Source organism: Solea senegalensis, linkage group LG9, assembly GCF_019176455.1.
Source record: "Solea senegalensis isolate Sse05_10M linkage group LG9, IFAPA_SoseM_1, whole genome shotgun sequence".
NCBI lineage: Eukaryota > Metazoa > Chordata > Actinopteri > Pleuronectiformes > Soleidae > Solea > Solea senegalensis.
Window position 1 is genome coordinate 20,039,235 of NC_058029.1, and position 19,600 is coordinate 20,058,834.

The following is a 19,600-nucleotide window of genomic DNA, read 5'->3' on the forward strand; positions in this document are numbered from 1 at the left end:
TTGTCCACTGAGATGACCCAGATGCCCACATCTGCATACGGTTCCCTCATAAACTAATTATATCCCTCTTTCTATCTGATGGTCTTTTACTGTATGTGACGTCCTCGCCTTTCTTCCGCAGGCATCCTCCTCCTTTGGTGTTTCCTTTCCAGTGCTAATGTGTCTCAAATCCTCTTCCTGCAGTTTATCTCAACCTCTAATAGCCACTCTTACACAGACCGAGCAGATCGTCCACTGTAAATATCTTTGTGGTCGTCTTAATGGCACTTAATCTTTCAAACGTGGGACTTTCATCTTCATACGTCCAAATGACTCCTGTGGTCGTAGATTACTATGATTATTGATGCATCATCCTGCAACAAGCAAGGCCACATTGAGCTGCTTGGATTTATACTATTAGCTATTTACTATTTGTGCGTTCATTTATGACAATGCATTGTACTTTATACGACATTTTAATGTTGTAAACCTAAAATCTTCATCATGAAGTACAGCTGTAATTGTAAAACATACATCATCAAAACTGAATTGAATGTGTCCTTTGCAGAGCAGACATTTTGACATGTTTAAGCAGGAGAAGCACAAACGTTAGTGATCACATCTGTTTACTTAATGCAACCCAGGACAGTGTCACAGTGAAGCAGCATGCACCCTGAGGAACTCAATGGACCTCAGCCGTCATTAATTTTATTTGTTCTACACCTGTGATTTTCCTGCTGTAGCCTGTGAAATGGCTGCTGCGCAAAGTGCCAATTTACCACCTCAACGTGGGCTGTAAAATCTGTTGTGTTTACTCTTTGTTCTGCAAGGAGACAAATTAACAAGCTGCCAAATGAATTAACTCATTGTGTATTTTATATAAAAATAGCAACACAATTATAGTATATATATAATGAAAGTATATTTTAATTAAATGCAATCCTATCTATGTGTGTTTATTATTCCAGAGGCATAAAACTTAATTTAATTTGAGATAAAACATAATAATTAGTTGATTGTTCTTTTTCATTGTGTTTTTTTTCCTTCTTTTCTCAACTTTCACCCCACGGCTGTTTAGGAGGAGACTCGCTCTTTTTTTCTCTCTCTCTCTCTCCAAATATTTGAATAAAGTTTCCACATCACTCTCTCCACCACGCGCTCCCTCTCTGTATTGGTGAGAGAGCATGACGCGCGACCTGTACCTGCGAGGGATGCGTGCGTGCTTCATGCCGGCCGGGCATGCGGCCTTTGGGGAAGGATGATGATGATGATGAGGGATGCGGATGCTATGGCAACAGGCCGATTGGATCCAGACCATTCATGTGCACATTTATTTATTTAATAATTTATTTGCATGCCGCTCGAGCTCCTGAGTGTTGAGTCACAGAAAGAAGTGAATAGAAGCTGGACCTCGTCGCCGCTGAGAGCGTCCGTGCGATGCAGCTGCCGCCTCATGGCAGCTCAACAAGTTGTTTTATTTTCGATTTTTGAATGAGGCGTCAGAGCTCACCGCTTTCTCTCTCGGTGGAGCGTGTTTTCATTGAAGTGCAGAGCCCTGTTTCCTGTCATTGGCGGCGTAACAAAGGAGGAAAGGACGCCGGCGCATCCATGTAGTCTGGACACTATGTCATTGAAAGTCGTCAGAAGTGAGGACACTCTGCAGATGAGACATCAGGAGATTTTGGACGTCAGACTCTGAACACTTGACTCAAGTTCTTTCCGACGTCAGTTTAGGCAAAAACCCCGCGGCTGCTGCTGCGCGTGTGGATCCACTGGTGTCTCCTCTGTGTGCGCTTCAGTCTCGGGTGTATAGGCAACATTTCGGCGCGCCTCCCGTCACGATGAGCGTGATTTTTACTGCGCGGATGCTGAAAATGACAAGGTGTCGTGAAGTGGGTGAGGACATGGACTACAGAGTATGGATGATTTGACCCGGTCCTCTGTCTCTTGTATCCCTGCATGTGTTTAAATGTGTGCGTGATTGTGCTTAATGATGATGCGTGTCAGGATGAATCAGTTTGAGAGTCCGCGTGTGTGTGCGTGCGTGCCTTTTGTTACATGTGTCCCTTTTGTCCATTAACAACCTGACAGAGGATCAAGTGTCCTTGTCATTCATCCGTGCGTGAATGTGTCCCCTCACTCTGCCACCTTTAGCGCTCACATCACCTCTTACATAATGATATATGGTGAAAATAGCAGAAGCGTGAAAGGGTGAGGGCGAGCAGTCTGGACATATAGACTACAAAAGCAACACTGGCGGCCAATCAGCGGCGAGCTCCGTTATCTCCAAAGGACCAGGAATCCGGTGCCAACATGACCGGCGTCGGAGCGCTGAGGGCGGCTGTGGAGAGGAGAGGGAGGAGGGCCTCGGGCGGAGAGCTGCGTTTCAAGGACAAGGAAGGAGGACTATTGTTTCAGTGACTTCTGTGAGGACAAACCATTTTAGGAGAAAAGAGGTTCAAAGTGGGGCTGCTGGTGTCACTGTCATCAGCAGCCTGAAGGGTTTAATGTTGACACGGGGCTTTCTCCAAGGACATCGAGGTAAGTGAGGAGGTGAGAGGGTGAAGGTGTGAGTGAATGAGCAGACTTTCTTCTACACATCCTCACTTTGTCATTCAGATTTGACACTGACTCTCTCACCTATGTAATCTAGCAGGCTCACGGGACTTAACAATAGTTTCCCTGAGGGCACAGGAGTTACAGGTTATATTAACCCTCCCTTCAACCTCCTCCTCCCCCTCCACCCTGAGTTGGGATGGATGGGGTGGCTGGAGGTATGGGAACCTCTGGGTCGGGGGGTGACAGTCTGCCCAGGCGGAATGGAGGAGGGGAGTGTAAGCGGCGCAGTAAGGGCAGCCTGCCCTCTCCGAGCTACAGGCTGTCACAGGCCTCACTGGAAGGAGAGAAGGGCTCATTTGGGGCAGACAACTCTTCCATAGGTGGTCGTGGACGTCGTCTCTCCATCATGAGCTCCTCCGCCTGCAGGGACGGTCTTCCTTTACGCACAGCGGGCACACCAACCACCCCGGTGCCTCTACCACCTCCACCGCCCTCCTCCTCTGCCACAGTCCACCCTCCACCACGCTCAGTGGGCTTTGCCTCTTCTCGTGCCGCCTTGGCCTCAACCTCCTCCTCCATGACTGGAGTGATGGTCGTGGCCACTGGTCCAGAGACCACCACCACCACGACCTGCAACACTACTGCAGCAGGGACCCCTGACATTGGGGGTCACTCTGGACTGGGTGGGTTCGGTATGGGGCTGGATGGCGAGGACTACAGCAACTCCAACCAGAGCACCTTCATCCAGAGACAGTTTGGAGCAATGCTTCTGCCAGGGGTCAACAAGTTCAGCCTGCGCATGTTTGGATCCCACAAAGCTGTGGCAATGGAGCAAGAAAGATTGAAATCAGCAGGGGCGTGGATCATTCACCCCTACAGTGACTTCAGGTATGGAGCAACTCACCCATACAACACTCCATTCAGTTGGACAGCCTAACTAAAGCATCATCCCCAAATTTAACCATAAACACCTAATGACTAAATGACTCCACCCTTAACCACATTTCACATCCTTTAACTGGACTCTCAGAAATGAGTTTCTGCCTCATTAAGACCAGACTTTCTGCTTATGAAATATTCAGAAAAGGTTCTTAAAGGGTAACAAAATGACTACACACACCTCTGTATGCAGACATTACACTGGTGCAGTTTTATAAAATAGGACAAATTACACTTACTGCATATAAAAAACGCATGTTGTTGTGCTTAGAAAGCGTGCACATACAAAGTCTAATGACAGACACTTTTGTAGACAGAGTTGCAGGGAAAGAAACAGATCATCAGCCTCTTTGGTTGGTAACAGGGAAATGGGGAGGAGGACAACTGGGAGGGGAGAGACATGCAGGCAGCAGGAGTCTAATTATATTGCTGGTGGCACACAACAGTAGTGTATGTGAGGTGAGGGTTAGAGGAGAGGTGATTGTTTGGAGAGACAGGCTAAATAATCAGGGGATGTATGAAAAGGTCAAATAAAAAAAAAGAGGAGTGGTGTAGATGAGAATTCCTTGAGAGGACAGGCGCATATGAAGAGCTTATAAAGATGACACCAAACAATGAGTTCTCCTTTTGTCAAAGAGAACAGCGACTGATCAGGAATCAGTGAGACATGTCCCATATCAGTTTGCTGAAAAATGAAGTGTGTTTTCTGTGGGCAGTGAATGAACACATGAACACGGCTCTTACTCTGGAGAATTCACACATGAAGCTTGATTTTTTTTTTCTCTTCCACCTGAACCAGCACAACAATCAATATCAGCTAAGGAGAAGATAGCAATTGGGGTTTTTAGGCTCTCATTTTTCCTTGAAGATAAAGACAAACCTGGTGGTAAATTCCTTTGGGATATGTTTTGGATGGAACTGAGCAATTCATTTATGACTCAATTAACAGCTAATCTAATAATTGCTTTGGTTGTGACAGATGACAGATTTTTCCTTCGGGCAATCTGTTTCTACCTCTAGAAAATATAATTTTTTATTTCTTATTTTTACTATTTCCTGGTAATATGTCGACAAACAGGTGTGACTATAGAAAAAAGGAACTAGCAGATTTACAGGAAATGGTAATGATAAGTAAACAGAGCCCGATAAATAATTCCTTGATTTTTTAATGGAATATGGAAATATGGAAGGTTAGATTTGTGAATGTCAACATGCCTCTCTCTCTCTCACACACACACACACACACACATGCTTTTAATGTGTTGTGATGGCCCACGAGTCATCCATGTGTGGCAGACACAAAAAACGCAAAAATACACAATTTAAATGTGCAGGTGGACAGCAAGCAGAGGGAGAGGCAGCAGCATTCACAATCTCCAGACAGACTGCAGCAACAATGGATGTCTTGATCCCCAAAGCTCCTGGCCCACTTTTGCCTCATCAGCCACTCATTTACCAAAACACACTCAGATTGAGTCATTTTTTACTGTCTGTGAGCACGATGATCACTTATGAGTCTGCTCACGAGTGACACAGTGCATGAGGAAAGCTGAATGAATGGATGGATAAATGTATGAATGGGTGGTGGATGAAGGGTCGTGGATGGATGAATCTCAGTCCCTTCTGCACTTTTTATACTCATGCATGATTACTGGAGCCATTAAGAGTTTCAATTGCCCTGTCAGAGAAATCAATTGGATGATCAATTATGTACGACGTCTTAAATTATGCAAGTTTAGTATGCATTATGCATAATTTAGTCATCTAACTTTTCAGTTAAGTATTTGCGGCGACGTCTGATGAGGACGTTTGTGATGTCACGGTGGGAAGGAAGGGAAGAGAAATAAATCCAATTTACTATTTTGTGTTTTTGACTCAGTGTAGACCGTGAACGCACCAGCCTCTGTGTGTATTCTTGAGAGTCCAGTCTGTCATTATTGACTCTGAAGATACGCTGTTTTTCTCTTCACCTCATTAAGAAAGGTTGTGTCACAGTTGCACCCTTAAGAATCCATAATGAGAGGAAGAGGTGGAGAAGAATGCAGAGCAACTCTCTGACATGTTGAGTGGAACACGGAGGCAATGACAGGGAAATGAGAGGAGATGTGAAAACACAGAGGGGCACAAAGTTTGTCTTTCAACACACATGCGTCGTGTTCAAACAGCACTACACATGTAAGAGAGATTTATTATATAGCGACAGTTGCTGTTGTGCTTGTTTATCTGCATGTCTGTCAGGATGAGGGGAGGAAATTTAGCTCAGAACAGACATCTGGCCAACTGTGATCTAGGAACCAGTGAGAGGCCACTCAGGAGACACTTGGCCTCAATTACAGTAGAATTAGTGTTTGGTTTGACGACAGCTGAGCAGGTAGATGCAGGTCAGTTCTCCTCCAGCACCTGTTCATGTTCAAAATGGAATACTGATGAGGCCATGGAGAACGACTTTGATTGCATTTGCAATTCCTAAGTGAGCATGTGTGTTATGTACTTGTATGTATATCTTTGTGAGGACCAAAACTCGTGAAACAGGAATGGAGGACATTTTGGGAAAGTGAGGAAAGAAGTAACCAGCACTTGTCTTGCTAACCAGCAAATATTATGATTGCACATTGTTCAGGAGCATACATTAGTGAAATGATGGAATGAAATGATCTTTATTGTCATTATATACAACTGAAATTAGACGGAGGGTTGATCAGAACCACTGCGGCTGAGCGTGCTACCACAAGGGACCAACCTGACTGAGTGTGTCTAACATTCTAACTTGTGTTTTTTGATGTTGGGAGGAAAACCGGAGAGTCAGGGAGAACATACAAACTCCCAGACTGGGAATCTTCTTGCTGTGAGGCAACAGTGCTGACCACTAATCCACAAAAATAAGGTCACATCTTATAAGGGCTAAGACTTGGTGGGTTTTTCTTTCTGTTGGTTGAGGTTAGTATAAATGTTAGATGATGCATGATGTCAATGAGCGTCCTCACTAAGACAGCTCTCTCTCTCTCTCTCACTCGCTCTCTCTCTCACACTCTGTCTGTCGGTCTATCTGTCTGTCTCAGCCCAATGTTGCACCAGTCCACAGAAAAGAGAAACAGAACTCGGACCTTGTCATAAATTCAGCACAACATGACAAACCTCCAGATCATTCTTGTTGTCCACCTGTCGTCTTCTCTCATCTGTCATTCCGGCTGTTTGGGGAGAGAGTCCAACACTGAGCTCATATCAGCTGCCACATCTCAGCAAAATCTAGTACACAGAGACAGATTCATGTGCAGACACATATTTCATGCCATCCATTATGATTCAAGTTAGTGGAAGTTAGACTAACCATTAAATCGTTAAGAATTCACTCTGAAATTCTCTTTATTTTCTGGTTTCCTTGGTGTAACAGGTGGGGTCACAGACTGTGTTGAGTAAAATAAACCAGGGCATCACACACTCTGGAGGAAGTCTCTGACAATATCTGAGATGCTTTCTGACACAAGTGCATAAAATAAACAGAAAACACCATGGAAAATTTAGGAGGAGATAACTATTGGGGCTTTTAGTCTCGGGTTTCCTTTCCGGAAAAATGTGTTCTCAGAGTTGAGATTTTTTTCAATTGAAAAGTGCCAATGTGGGGCTTTTAATTTGAAATACTTCTAAATCTATGCTGATTTATAGTGTGATAGTAGTCACAACCTGGTCAGTCCTTTAATTTGAAACTTCTCTTAAACTGTACAGTAAAAATCGCTGTAGTATAGTCATAGATGTCCTGAGCACAAAGTCTTTTCCTGAAAGGATAAAATGTAAATTTAGTTTTTATTGCACCTCAAATTTGATATTTTTTTCTAGACACATCTGGAGACCCTTAAACGAATGAAATAATACAAATATGTTCAAATATAACAAGAAAACATCATAAAATGTTTAAGGGATGAAAAACAATGGACAGCAAAATATTGTTTTTATGTGGTGAAAACTTTTAAGTGTTGGACAAAATGAGGGAAATATATACCATATCATTTTCTGACTTCAAAAAAAGTCCACATTAAAACTAATCTTATCTAGTTGATGTCCAAATTGTGTCAAGAGTCAATTACATAATATTGATAAGATAATATGGATAGTAACTGACAGTTACCTAACCTACAATTGTAGTATAATGTGATGGATACAATTGTTCCATATAATCAGAGTTCATAAATTGATTCCTCAAGGTCAACAATACACCTCCATTGCTGAAACAACAGAATTGCTGTGACTGTGTTGGTGTAAACATTGCCAGTAATTATGAGGTGATACATCTGTTAGAGTATATGACAATGTCAGGGTGTGTGTGTGGTGTTTGTAGCAGTGATGACTCATACTTAATCTTCATCAGTCTAGTGGTGGTATCGCACCATGAGGTTGTGTTACTAAATTAGGGCTCAATAGCAATTGATCACAGAGCTGGAGTGTACTTCCTCACAGAAGAGAAGAGAGGGAAACAGATAGGTAGATAGAGAGCTAGAGAGAGAGAGAGAGAGAGAGAGAGAGGGGTGGAAGCGAGAAGAAGCAAGTCATTGATGCAGGTTGGCGTGATGGTTAAAAGGATTAGGATGAGAAAGATGACAGGGCTCATCCAGATGATTGGATTGCCTCTCCTGTCACTTCCAGCCTCCTAATCACATGACAGATTCCTGTACCTGGATTTTGAGGAGCCGGCGTCAGCCATTAACCGGAGAAACACAGACTGATGAGGCTTCCCAAGGTTACTGATCATTTCTACCTCCCTCGGTTCCTCTTTGTCTGCCTTTCTCCTTTTTAATCCATTTCAGAGCAGTTCTCTTGTGAATTATTGGACTGAAGGATAAATGATAAAGGATGAACCTTGTGTGGTCAGAACATTTGTGATTAATGGAAGTGGCTCAAAGGAAACATTCATTTACATTATACCTGTTCTACAGGGAGGAAACTTTACTTCTTGTTACTCTGTGTGAGGGCATGTACCTGACCACACTGTGTCAAGGAAGTTAAAAGCATTAACTTACGTATTTGTCATGGAATTTAAGATAAGATAAGATAGTCCTTTATTAGTCCCACAGTGGGGACATTTACATTGTCACAGCAGCAAAGACAGTAAAGATAAAGACAATGAATAATAAAAATGATGTGAAAGTACAATATGGAAAGATATTAACAATACGCCTATAAAAAGTTGAAATATAATGTACATTATAGATATATTTAAAGCATCATATTTCTCGCTAAGCACATTTATGTTCCTGCTATTCATGTTTCAAATTACCTTCAAGTGTGATTGATTTAAGTGACTTGGTATTCTTATACGTTATTTTTCTACTACTGAGCACATATTATTTTTGTTTCTCAAGGAGCAAATGTGGACCATTCAGGATGTGATGACTTAATTCATTAAACAACAATGAATTCATTAAACAATGATTGTGACACTATATGTTCCAGACCCATCGTAGTGTACTGTTGTGCAGTCTGTGGTGGAAAAAAACTAAATATTTAACTTAGAGTTTATTCACAAATAGATAACAAAATTTTTTACCTGAAATCGAATACACCACAATATTCCATTTAACATTTTTAATATAGTGTTTTTTTTAGTGTACTTCACTGTCACTTATCTGGTGTGAACACATCAGGTCTTCCAAAGTTCACAGCTTTTGCTATTATCACCTCTGACAAGGAGTTTGTATTTTGCTGAATCTGTCTGTCTGTCTGTCTGTCTGTCTGTCTGTCTGCGTGCAGTTTAACTCAAAAAAGTAAAGGACAGATTTTTATTATTACATTTTCTGTGGATGTAGGTTCTGGTCTAAGGAAAAACTGATTTGATTTTGTTCCACTGACTCTGTGGGAAACTGAGTGACCTTGGTGGATGTCTGTACTTTCTGTGCTTTCTGTTATTATTACTACATGTGCTTTCCCTACTGCAACATGTCAAAATGACATGTGTGCTACAGGCTCATGAGCATCTAACAAAACCAAGGTTAAGAAAATAATAATAAAATAAATGCTGTGATAAAAAAACACATTCAAATTCAAAGATTCAATAATATTAAAAAAAAAGAAAAACATCCTCTGTCTCTCTCGTTCTAGATTCTACTGGGATCTGTTGATGTTGCTGTTGATGGTGGGAAACTTAATCATCCTGCCAGTGGGCATCACCTTCTTTAGAGAGGAGAACACTCCCTCGTGGATCATCTTCAACGTAGTCTCCGACACTCTCTTTATGGTGGACTTGGTTCTGAACTTTAGGACGGGCATCGTGAAGGAAGACAGCACTGAGATATTGCTGGACCCCAGGTTGGTTGATGCACGTGTACGCGTGCATTGTATGTCAAAGGTCGGGAGAGTGTGCGTGCCGTGTGTGGTGTGTGGAATATCCCCACAGCAGTTCTGTCTCCTTGTGTGGAAATGTTCTCCTCTGGCCATCTGCTGGGTTAGTGTTTACACAAATCAATGTGAAAAGGTGACAGGCAGCCACTGGCAGAGCTTTGTTCAGCGTCCAGTTCTGTTCCTGATGAATATTGATGAGGATCATTTTATGCCAGCCAAATGTTAGAGTTATTGCCAAATAAGAAATGTCTCTGGTCTTCCATCTTATTCTGACTCAGGGCCATCCGCCTGAACTATCTGAAGAGCTGGTTCCTTGTAGACTTTGTGTCATCCATCCCAGTGGACTACATCTTCCTGATGGTCGACAGTCTGGACTCGGAGGTCTACAGGACAGCCAGGGCTCTGCGCATCGTCCGCTTCACCAAAATCCTGAGCTTGCTGCGGCTGCTCCGTCTGTCCAGACTCATCCGCTACATCCACCAGTGGGAGGAGGTGAGAACAGTGGCTGCAAACACAGACGAGTGTCAAAGGGGAAAGAGCTATTCGTTTTAAGATGTAGTGTGGTCGTATAAGGTATTGACACATCATCAACCCTCACTTTGCTGAGCACGCAGCAGAGCGCACCAGGGTTTCGTAAAACTGGCCTCGGACCCAAACACTTGTTCTCACTGATAACTTGATTGCCAGCAGGAACAGAAGGAAATGTTTCAGTAACAGAAGTTAAATCTACAATATTCTAGGAATATGTTGTGTTAGACATCATTTTCTGGCTGAAAAGGGAAGTTTGTGAACTGCTTACTCCCTGCACAAGATTCCATAGCAAAAAAAAATCACCAAAGTCACAAGATAATGCTTTTTTCTTACTGATGGAGGCAACAGTGGAGTAACAATCACTGTGTGCCCTGGTGTAAAACGGTAGATTTTCTCTTTGGTGCAGAGAGTAAGTGGTACACAAACTTCAGTTTTCAGACAGAAGGGCTGTCGAGGGTGAAATAAAGTGGCAAACATATTCACAAGATATCGTAGTCACAAATTCTGATTCCCCTTCTGTCCCTTGTGGCAGCCGTGTTATCAGTGAGAGCCACTGTCTGAGTCTCAGCTTTGTGTGTGGAAACAGTGTCACACTCGACAGCATGCTTAGCAAAGTCGGTGCTGTGAATGTGTCAGTATCTCATGCAACCAGTCAAAAACAACCCAGTCAGTCTGAAAAACAATGACTCATCAGCTCATATAAGCTTATTGGGAAGTAAGCTTTTCTTTTTAGCCAGAGGAAAGGGCTTGTTAAAATACATTTTGAATAATTCTGAGTATGAAGTCTAAAACGGGGTAAACCTCTTCTGCCCTCTGCATCCATTTTTTATTTGTCTCCTTTCTCTTGCTCCTTCTTAGATATTCCACATGACCTATGACCTTGCCAGTGCCATGGTCAGGATAGTAAACCTGATCGGTATGATGCTGCTGCTGTGCCACTGGGATGGCTGTCTTCAGTTCCTAGTCCCCATGCTTCAGGAATTCCCTCCTGACTGCTGGGTTTCCAAAAACCTAATGGTGGTGAGTCTCCGTCATTCACCCTCTTACCGGCACGTGACTGTTTCACTGGAAGATTTTAGAACAAAAAACAGGACATGATGTTTTGTTAGAGTTGAATGAAACACACAAAGCTTTATCTCAGCCTGTTTAAACAGTGTACACAGTATTTATTTCAGATGAACGCAAACCATCGGTTCTGAAAGGCCTGGTTTTGGGCTATCTGTGTGTGTGCAGGGTGAAGTGAGGCTGTTTATCAGAGTTGACATTGTTTGCTGCTTATCTGTGTTAATTGGCTCATGCAGCGACATGTCCAATTGGAATATGATCAACTATCATCATCACAAAAATAAAAGAAGATTGTCCAATTAAAATCCTCAACTGAGATCAACACTCGAAAGCCAAGGGACCAGCCGGACACCAGTGAATGTACACAGACACACAGCTGCTGTATGAACAGCTGACTCATGTCTCAGTGGTTGCCTGGGTGATGGTTGCTAAGCAGGCTGATGCTGGGATTTTCCCCAGAGAAAGTCCCCTCTGCCTGGACCATTAATATCTTTGTATAATTGGACTCACACACACAACCTGAAACTAAATGCATACATACACACACATGCACACACACTCCGCCAAAACCAGATCATGCTTAACCTTTACTGAACTGCAATTAACATTTTTAATCCTTACTTTAACCTAGACTTAAGAAATGAGGGTTCTGCCTCACTAGGGCCAGGTTTTGGTCTCCATGTGGTACTACTGGTCCTGACAAGGTCAGTGTTTAGGTCCTGGAAAGGTCCTAAAGAGGTGACAGACACACACAAACACTCTTACTGAAATAAAAGCTGGTCTTTTTGTCGTCTTTTTAACATTTAATTACATGAGATCCGGCCTTTTATTGTCTGTGTGGTTATTATGCTTTCTACCGTGTTTTGAAGCAGAATAGCTTTCGACTGTCAAATTGCTCGGCGGTTAAACGCTGTAATCTCCACTCTATTTAGTGAAGTGCTGTGGCAGAGCTCCTCTGCAGGGAAAAGCATCCTGAAACCTGACTAAAATAAGAACAGTTCAGCATTACAGAGTCTTGATAATTAACACTCGAAACTTCTTTTACTCTTTCTGTCACTCTCTGTGTCTCCCACTCACAGAATGACACATGGGGCGTGCAGTACTCCTATGCTCTATTCAAAGCCATGAGCCACATGTTGTGTATTGGGTATGGTGCACAGGCTCCAGAGGGGATGACAGATGTGTGGCTCACCATGCTCAGTATGATCGTAGGTGCCACCTGCTACGCTATGTTCATCGGCCATGCAACCGCTCTGATCCAGTCACTGGACTCCTCAAGACGACAATATCAGGAAAAGGTGAAACATCATGCTCTCCAATCTGTCACTTCTTTCATCTCTCCTCACACCTTTTCACAGCCCAACCAACACACCTGATTGAGTCAAATTATCTTGCAAAAATGAACAAATGAACAAAAGTGTTTTACATTAATTTTAACTATAAATAATAAACTCACATCCAGCTCACCAAGCGTCCATGTCTGAAGCTCGTTCCCGGTGATGGGGCTGGCTATGTGTCAGTATCTCACACAACAACACACAGGAAAAACTTAAAGAACTGTCCCTTTAAGCATCCATCCACCCATTCCCAGTGTGGTTGTATGCATCTGTGACCCCGTGTATATGTGTGTGATTGCAGTACAAGCAGGTGGAGCAGTACATGTCGTTCCATAAGCTTCCTGGAGATGTTCGGCAAAAGATCCACGAGTACTATGAACACCGCTTCCAGGGGAAGATGTTTGATGAGGAGAACATCCTGGGAGAACTCAGTGAGCCACTTAAAGAGGTAAAAAAAGTCACAAACAGCTGCTTGTCCAAACAAACAAACCATAAACGCTGTTTCCAAATTTCTCAGACCCCCCTTCTCTCTTCCGCTAGGAAATTGTCAGCTTCAACTGCCGGAGCCTGGTGGCTAACATGCCGCTGTTTGCCAATGCCGATCCCAACTTTGTGACTGCGGTGCTGACGAAGCTCCGTTTTGAAGTGTTTCAGCCTAATGACTTCATCATCCGCGAGGGCACAGTTGGACGGAAGATGTACTTCATCCAACATGGGCGAGTCAGTGTGCTGACCCGTGGTAACAAGGAAACCAAGCTGAGCGATGGGTCTTACTTTGGAGGTGAGGACACAGGGTTCCTGCATTAGATGAAATGATGAAGATTATCGTGGTTCTTTATATACGATTGACTTGAATTATCTCACTGCAAATTCTGTTTGTGTCCTCTCCCTTTTCCTTCGCCCACATTTAGAGATCTGTTTGTTGACACGTGGACGGAGGACAGCCAGTGTCCGGGCAGATACTTACTGTCGCTTGTACTCTCTCAGTGTGGACAGCTTTAACGAGGTGCTGGAGGAACATCCGATGATGCGGCGTGCCTTTGAAACTGTCGCGGTTGACCGTCTGGACCGCATTGGTAATGTTGGGGATTGCAGCATAGGTTTTTATCAGCATTTTATCTTTGCAGTGACTTGCAGTTTTCCATTGAGCTGTATAATTCTGCTGCGACCTTGACAAACACTGGCAAACATATTCTCCATCCAATTCTATTGCAATTGTAAGGCTCTTTGTCAAGCATGTCATCCGAGGAAACTTTGAATATCATCCTTGAAAGCAAGCTGAGAGAAATAAAAGCTGAAATAAAGAATAAGAAATGTTCTCGGAAAGAAAAGCCTTCAGGCTAAGACTCTAGCTGTCTGTTGTGCATTCAGTGGATAATTCTGCTTTCAGATTCTTATTTTTACACCCAAAATCTCTGAATGTCTCCATTTTCTCCACTACAGGCAGGAAGAACTCCATGCTCCTGAGGAAATCATCTCAGGCCGGCTCACTTGGGGGCAGCATGGGTCGTGGTGGCCGGGGTGGAGGGGGTCCAGGGGCAGGTGGAGGCCTTGCAGCAGGCAGTCTGGGATCCTGTGACAGCATGTTGGTTCAGCAGATTGTCAAACATGACAGCATGCCAGCCATGCAGGACACTATTGCTGCAGCTGCTGCAGGGAGAGGCGGTGTCATTGGAGGCAGTGGCACAGTGTCTCCTCGGCCACGCCCTGTCATCTGGGCGCCACTGGTCCATGCTCCTCTGCAGACTGCAGCCGCTACCAGTAATGTAGCCATCGCCCTCATGCACCAGCAGCAACAACAGCAGCAGCATCTCCAGCAGTTGCAGCAGCAGCATGCTCTCAGTGGTGCTTTTTTCCTTCCTTCCCCTCTCATTTCCCCTTCTCCCTCATCTTCTTTCCCTCTGTCACCCCCTCGCGCTCCTGTGTTACAACCCCTCCGACCATCTGTGAGCTCCCTCATTGGGATGATGACGATGGGAGGAATGGGTGGCTTGTCCCCAAGAGGATTTCCTGCCTCCCCATCAACCATGGCCCCCCCTGGTGGAATAACATCACCTCCTATTGCTAAAACACCACCAATGCCAGTTTCCTCTGTCCCAACATCTGTCCAACAAGGTAGGACTCTTCATTACAGCCTCCGTCTCCAGGCAGATCACCCTTTAGTGATACCTGGATCACTTGGAACCCCAACAGGTGGAGGACCACCGACTCCACCCCTCCACAAGGTGCCGACTGCCAACCCTGTAGCTGCCTCTTGTGCCCCAGCAGATGGCAACAGTTCGGTTCCAGGTCAACAGGGAGCAAAAGAAGCTCTGTTACGTCATGGAGGAAACAGCTCTCAAGGTCTGCCAGCACTGGGCCGACTCACCCAGGAGGCCAGGCTGCTGTCTGCCTCGCAGCCCACTTTGCCACACCGCTCATGGGCTAGTGTGCAGCCACACCCTCCTCTCCACCGGAAGGCCTCTGGTGGTAATTTGTTGGCAGCTCCTTTCCTGGCAGGGCAGTTAGCCAGAGGAAGCAGTGCAGGCATGCTGACCTCCAATGTTCCCATACAGCTGATAACAAATATACCAATAAATGCACAAGCACAGGCTACTCTTCCCTTCCAGTCCATTATGTCACAGGGTATATCTGCAAACACAACCACATACACACAGTCTGGACCTCACACTGCCTCTGTTCCCACACCCACTGCTACACACATGCCTTCTGCAGCTTCTATGCCATCTTCTTCCCCTCCAAAGCAGACCCCCCTTTCCTCTGCTACCTCTTCTCCTGCACCCACCCCATCATCGCCTACCCCCAACCTCTCCCAAGCACCTCGCCCTAAACCAATTCCAATGACCCCCTCTCAATCCTCCTCTCCCCCTCCCTGCTCCACTCCACCTTCAGCAGGGACAAGCCCACTGTCGCTCTCCTCTACTCCTCGTCCCAAACCAATCCCTACACCTCCCCCGCGCTCTTCCTCCCCTTCTCCCTCCTCCACACCACCTCCATCCTCTGTTTCCACCCCTTTTCCACTACCTCAACCTTATGGGTCCAAATCACCTCTGACCTCTCCTCCTCCATCTTCCTTGCTCACCTCTTCACCACCACAGCCCTCAAGCCCCAGAGCCAAGACATCCAACACGCCTCCTTCTGCTTCTCCATTGTCTGGCCTCAGCCCTGCCCCAACCCCAACCCCTTCTCCAGCCCTGACTCCCACTCATCCCACCCGTACCCGCCGCACCTCTACCACTTCCCAAACTCTTTCGCAAACCATCATACCCGTCACTCTTTCACAGACCCTTGCCTCTACACTGCCCCCTTCTTCAGTCCCTGTTGCAGATGCTCCATCGCTAAGTAAGTCCCAGAGTCAAACAACTTGCCTCCAGCCCTCTGTCTCTAGCTCAGTCCGGGGCCCCACCAGCCAAACTTCAGCTCCTACTCCTACTAAAGTAAAATTCTCAGTTCATCCTGTAAAACAACCCCCTCCTGTCCTCACTCCAAGCTCCACCTCAGGCTCTGGTCGCTCCATCAAACCAACCACATCAACATTCTCATCTTCAACAACTTTACGCCCAAACCCCAACTCCACAACCACCACCTCCACCATCACCTCTCCAAATGTTGTACCTGTCTCTTCTCACAACCCAAAGCTAATGCCAACCACTTTAGCTGCCACTACTCTCTCCCCTGAAATCAACACACCCTCTATCCCTGTTCAGACCGCTCAGGCGTCTACCACTACACCCACCCAGTCAGCACACGCAGTGCACCCTGCCAACACCACCTCACCGAAAGAAGGGAAAAAAGACTCTCAGCTAGAACTTGCCAGAAAAGACTCAGAGGGGCTAAGACACAAATTGCCTGCCAACATGTAATGCAGGAAATGTAGGGAAATATCAGAGGATGCTGGACTTTGTGTTGTGGCTAGTCAAACCATGGATATACAGAGTTGGCTGCAGACTTCCAAAGGTCTTGTGTGGACAGCTACATCTTGTATGCATTCTCTCTAGGATGTGATTGTCTTAGAACATCGGGTGTTCATACGTCACTCAACCAAGTCATTGATCTCGGAGAAAGACTTAACAATGTGGGTGTGTTGAGATGTTGAGAGCTGTTCAAGCTGAGGTCGAGTCAAAAACAAACATACAGGTGTATACATACATATCTGTGTTAGTGATTGTTGCGAGCAGGCAGGGGAGCTGAAGTGGAAATGTACGTAGTAAAAACAGGATTAAGCAATTGCTGATACTCAAAGATTAAAAACAGCAATACATGTGAAACATGCAAGACTCTCATCATGGAATGGGAAGAGACAGTGACAGAAAATAACAGTCTTTCTGCTGTGAAGAAGAATGTATATTGTGATCTCAAAATGCTGGCAATAGAGCAGACACTTTCTGGTTTCCGCTCCACCTCCCTGTTGCCTCCCATTCTTCACCAAAGTGTAATATTTTCTCTTCTAAATAATAATTATTGAAAGGATATAGCATTTAAAAATAACTGTAAAATCAATGCCTAAATATATATATATATATAGTTTCTTTTAATAATTAGGAGGAGTCCACTGTAGTTTTGTTGTCCCAGGTGTGTGTGGTGTTTAGTTTTTGAAGAAGACAAACCTTTTAACGCTACATGTTCACTCTGACGACTTCTGTAAATTGTGTTTTTGTGTGACACACAATACTGCTCTGCTGTGCACTGTAGTTCATTTAATTCTGTTCCACCTGGCTCCCTGTACTGTAAATATGTGCCTCTCTGTGGGTCTGTTGTTATACTTCCCTCACTCATCATCCTCTTTATCTTTCATCTCTTATTTGTTTTCGCTGCCTTTCATCTGATTTCACAGCTCTAGTTGCTAACTGCTTCTTTGACTCTCACAGCCTCGCTCCCTCTTCCTCAGATTGCCTAACACTTTGCTCTCTGCTGCCATCGGCCTCATGTTCAGTTGGCGGTCTCCTTCCTCCGTCGTCCGATGACAGTGTCGGCGCCATATTCAGTGATGTTTGATGTTTTGTGTGCGTAGCAACAAGGCATTTCTGTCTTAATCCCTGATACCATGTTGCCTAGACTATATTAAAGGACCAAATGTTTTATTTTTTATTTATCACAGCTTTAGCTTTTGAACAGGAACAAAATAGCTAATAATGTTGTCAAAATGATGGTCTGGAGTGTGGCACTGAAGATAATGATTGTGATAGTATTCATAACAGCCATAGATGGTGATGTTGATGAAGATGGTGTATATTTAGATGAAAGAATAAAGTGGATTTAGATATCATCTTGTCGAGTGTGATGAAATATCAGCTTATTTGTGCATCTGATTGTGTCTTTCAGGCCTGTACATGAGTGTTGTTCTAACACTATAAAGGCTATCATGGGTAAGTATACTGGCAACATAGCAGATGATTTCTAATTCAACTCTAAATTATTTTTCAACACTGTGCGAAGTCACAGTTATGCAGCTTGTTGGGATTGTTGCTTAGGATCCCTAGAAGTGTAGCGTCAACAGTGAAGTATTTTGGAGAAAAAAATCGTAAGAAAATATGATTTTGTTACTTGAAGTAAAACCCATTTGACCCATTTAATCCAAAGTGTAATCTGGATTTACTTCCTCTTAAACTGAAATACAGCCTCATTGACTTTCAGGCCTTAACTTGATGGGCTTTTTACTATAGTCATTAAAAAAAACAAAGATTAAATACATTTGGTGTTATATAATATATGTATACATATAATATTTGGTTCAATTTGAGTGTAAATGTTTTTCTACACAAGAGTGCTTTGCAAAGCCTCCCACACACAGCAGAAAAAAGAACAGATATTTCTGTTTAAATAATATAAAATGCAGGAACCAGCCAATACAATATCCCTGAATGTAACTAGCAGAATGAAAACACTGTTTTTATTTCAAGGGTTTATGTTTTTATTGTAAAAAATCTTCTGAATTTCTGAAATTTGATGTCAGATAAAAAAACAAAAAACTAAATCGTATTTGTCCCCACAATTATTCACTTTTGTTTAAATTTGTTGGAACAGGTTTATTTTTGTCATCACAGATTATATTTTAGACATGAAGTTGGTGATTCAGATTTAGACTCATTATCTCTGAGGTTTTGTTTTAAAATTTAAATGTTTGGCAACTCAGTTTCAGCAGTGGTGTGTGGTTAAAAAAAATACCTGTGTGATTGTGAAACTGAGTAAGTGCGACTGTTCTTCCTCTACCTCCTACTTCTGCACTTCCTGTAGCTTAATTCCATATCTCTCAGCAGAGGTCACGCACATAAGCTTGTAAATAAATGGATAGTTAAATATCTGCCTCTTGATGATACATACATGGATGTGTGAGTGAATATAGGCCACATGAGATCAGATCACAGCCACTGCTGCATCTGCTTCTGTCTCATTTACACACATGGATGATGTATTTCTTACCATGTGTTCACCAGTGGAGGTTTTAGATGACGAGACACTTATCCAGCAAGTGTCCACTAGATGGCGATGTTACTTCAATAATGAGATGAGTGCGTTTATATAGGAAGAAGTACCAACTTGCACAATATCAATATATATGTCGTCATTTATTTATTTTTGACTTTTATAAAACACTTTTTATTGTCTCACAACAGCATCCATTGAAAAATGACACGTTAGTTAATATACATACATTTCTATAAATATGTACAAACATGAATATACATCCATGCAAAAGTCCACATATGTGCCTATAGAAGTGCAATATACATGTACATATAGTTAAAATTAACCAAACACCTTTACTGTACTTATAATAATGAAAGACATGGAAAAATTGACACAAAGGATAAAAAAAGGAAACTGGTTAAGAATTTTACCTATTTCTTTTTTTACCTTCC

At 43.5% G+C, this 19,600-nt stretch overlaps 1 protein-coding gene across 1 annotated transcript; it reads left to right on the forward strand.

The window, feature by feature from the left end:
• The first annotated feature begins 996 nt into the window (after positions 1-996).
• On the forward strand, positions 997-18,006 carry LOC122775093 (potassium/sodium hyperpolarization-activated cyclic nucleotide-gated channel 2-like). Its single transcript, XM_044034825.1, has 9 exons — positions 997-3,426; positions 9,568-9,774; positions 10,086-10,299; positions 11,197-11,358; positions 12,483-12,701; positions 13,042-13,188; positions 13,281-13,521; positions 13,652-13,816; positions 14,184-18,006. The coding sequence occupies exons 1-9, from the start codon at positions 2,735-2,737 to the stop codon at positions 16,601-16,603; spliced, it is 4,467 nt and encodes a 1,488-aa protein (XP_043890760.1). The 5' UTR covers positions 997-2,734; the 3' UTR covers positions 16,604-18,006.
• Positions 18,007-19,600: the final 1,594 nt, after the last annotated feature.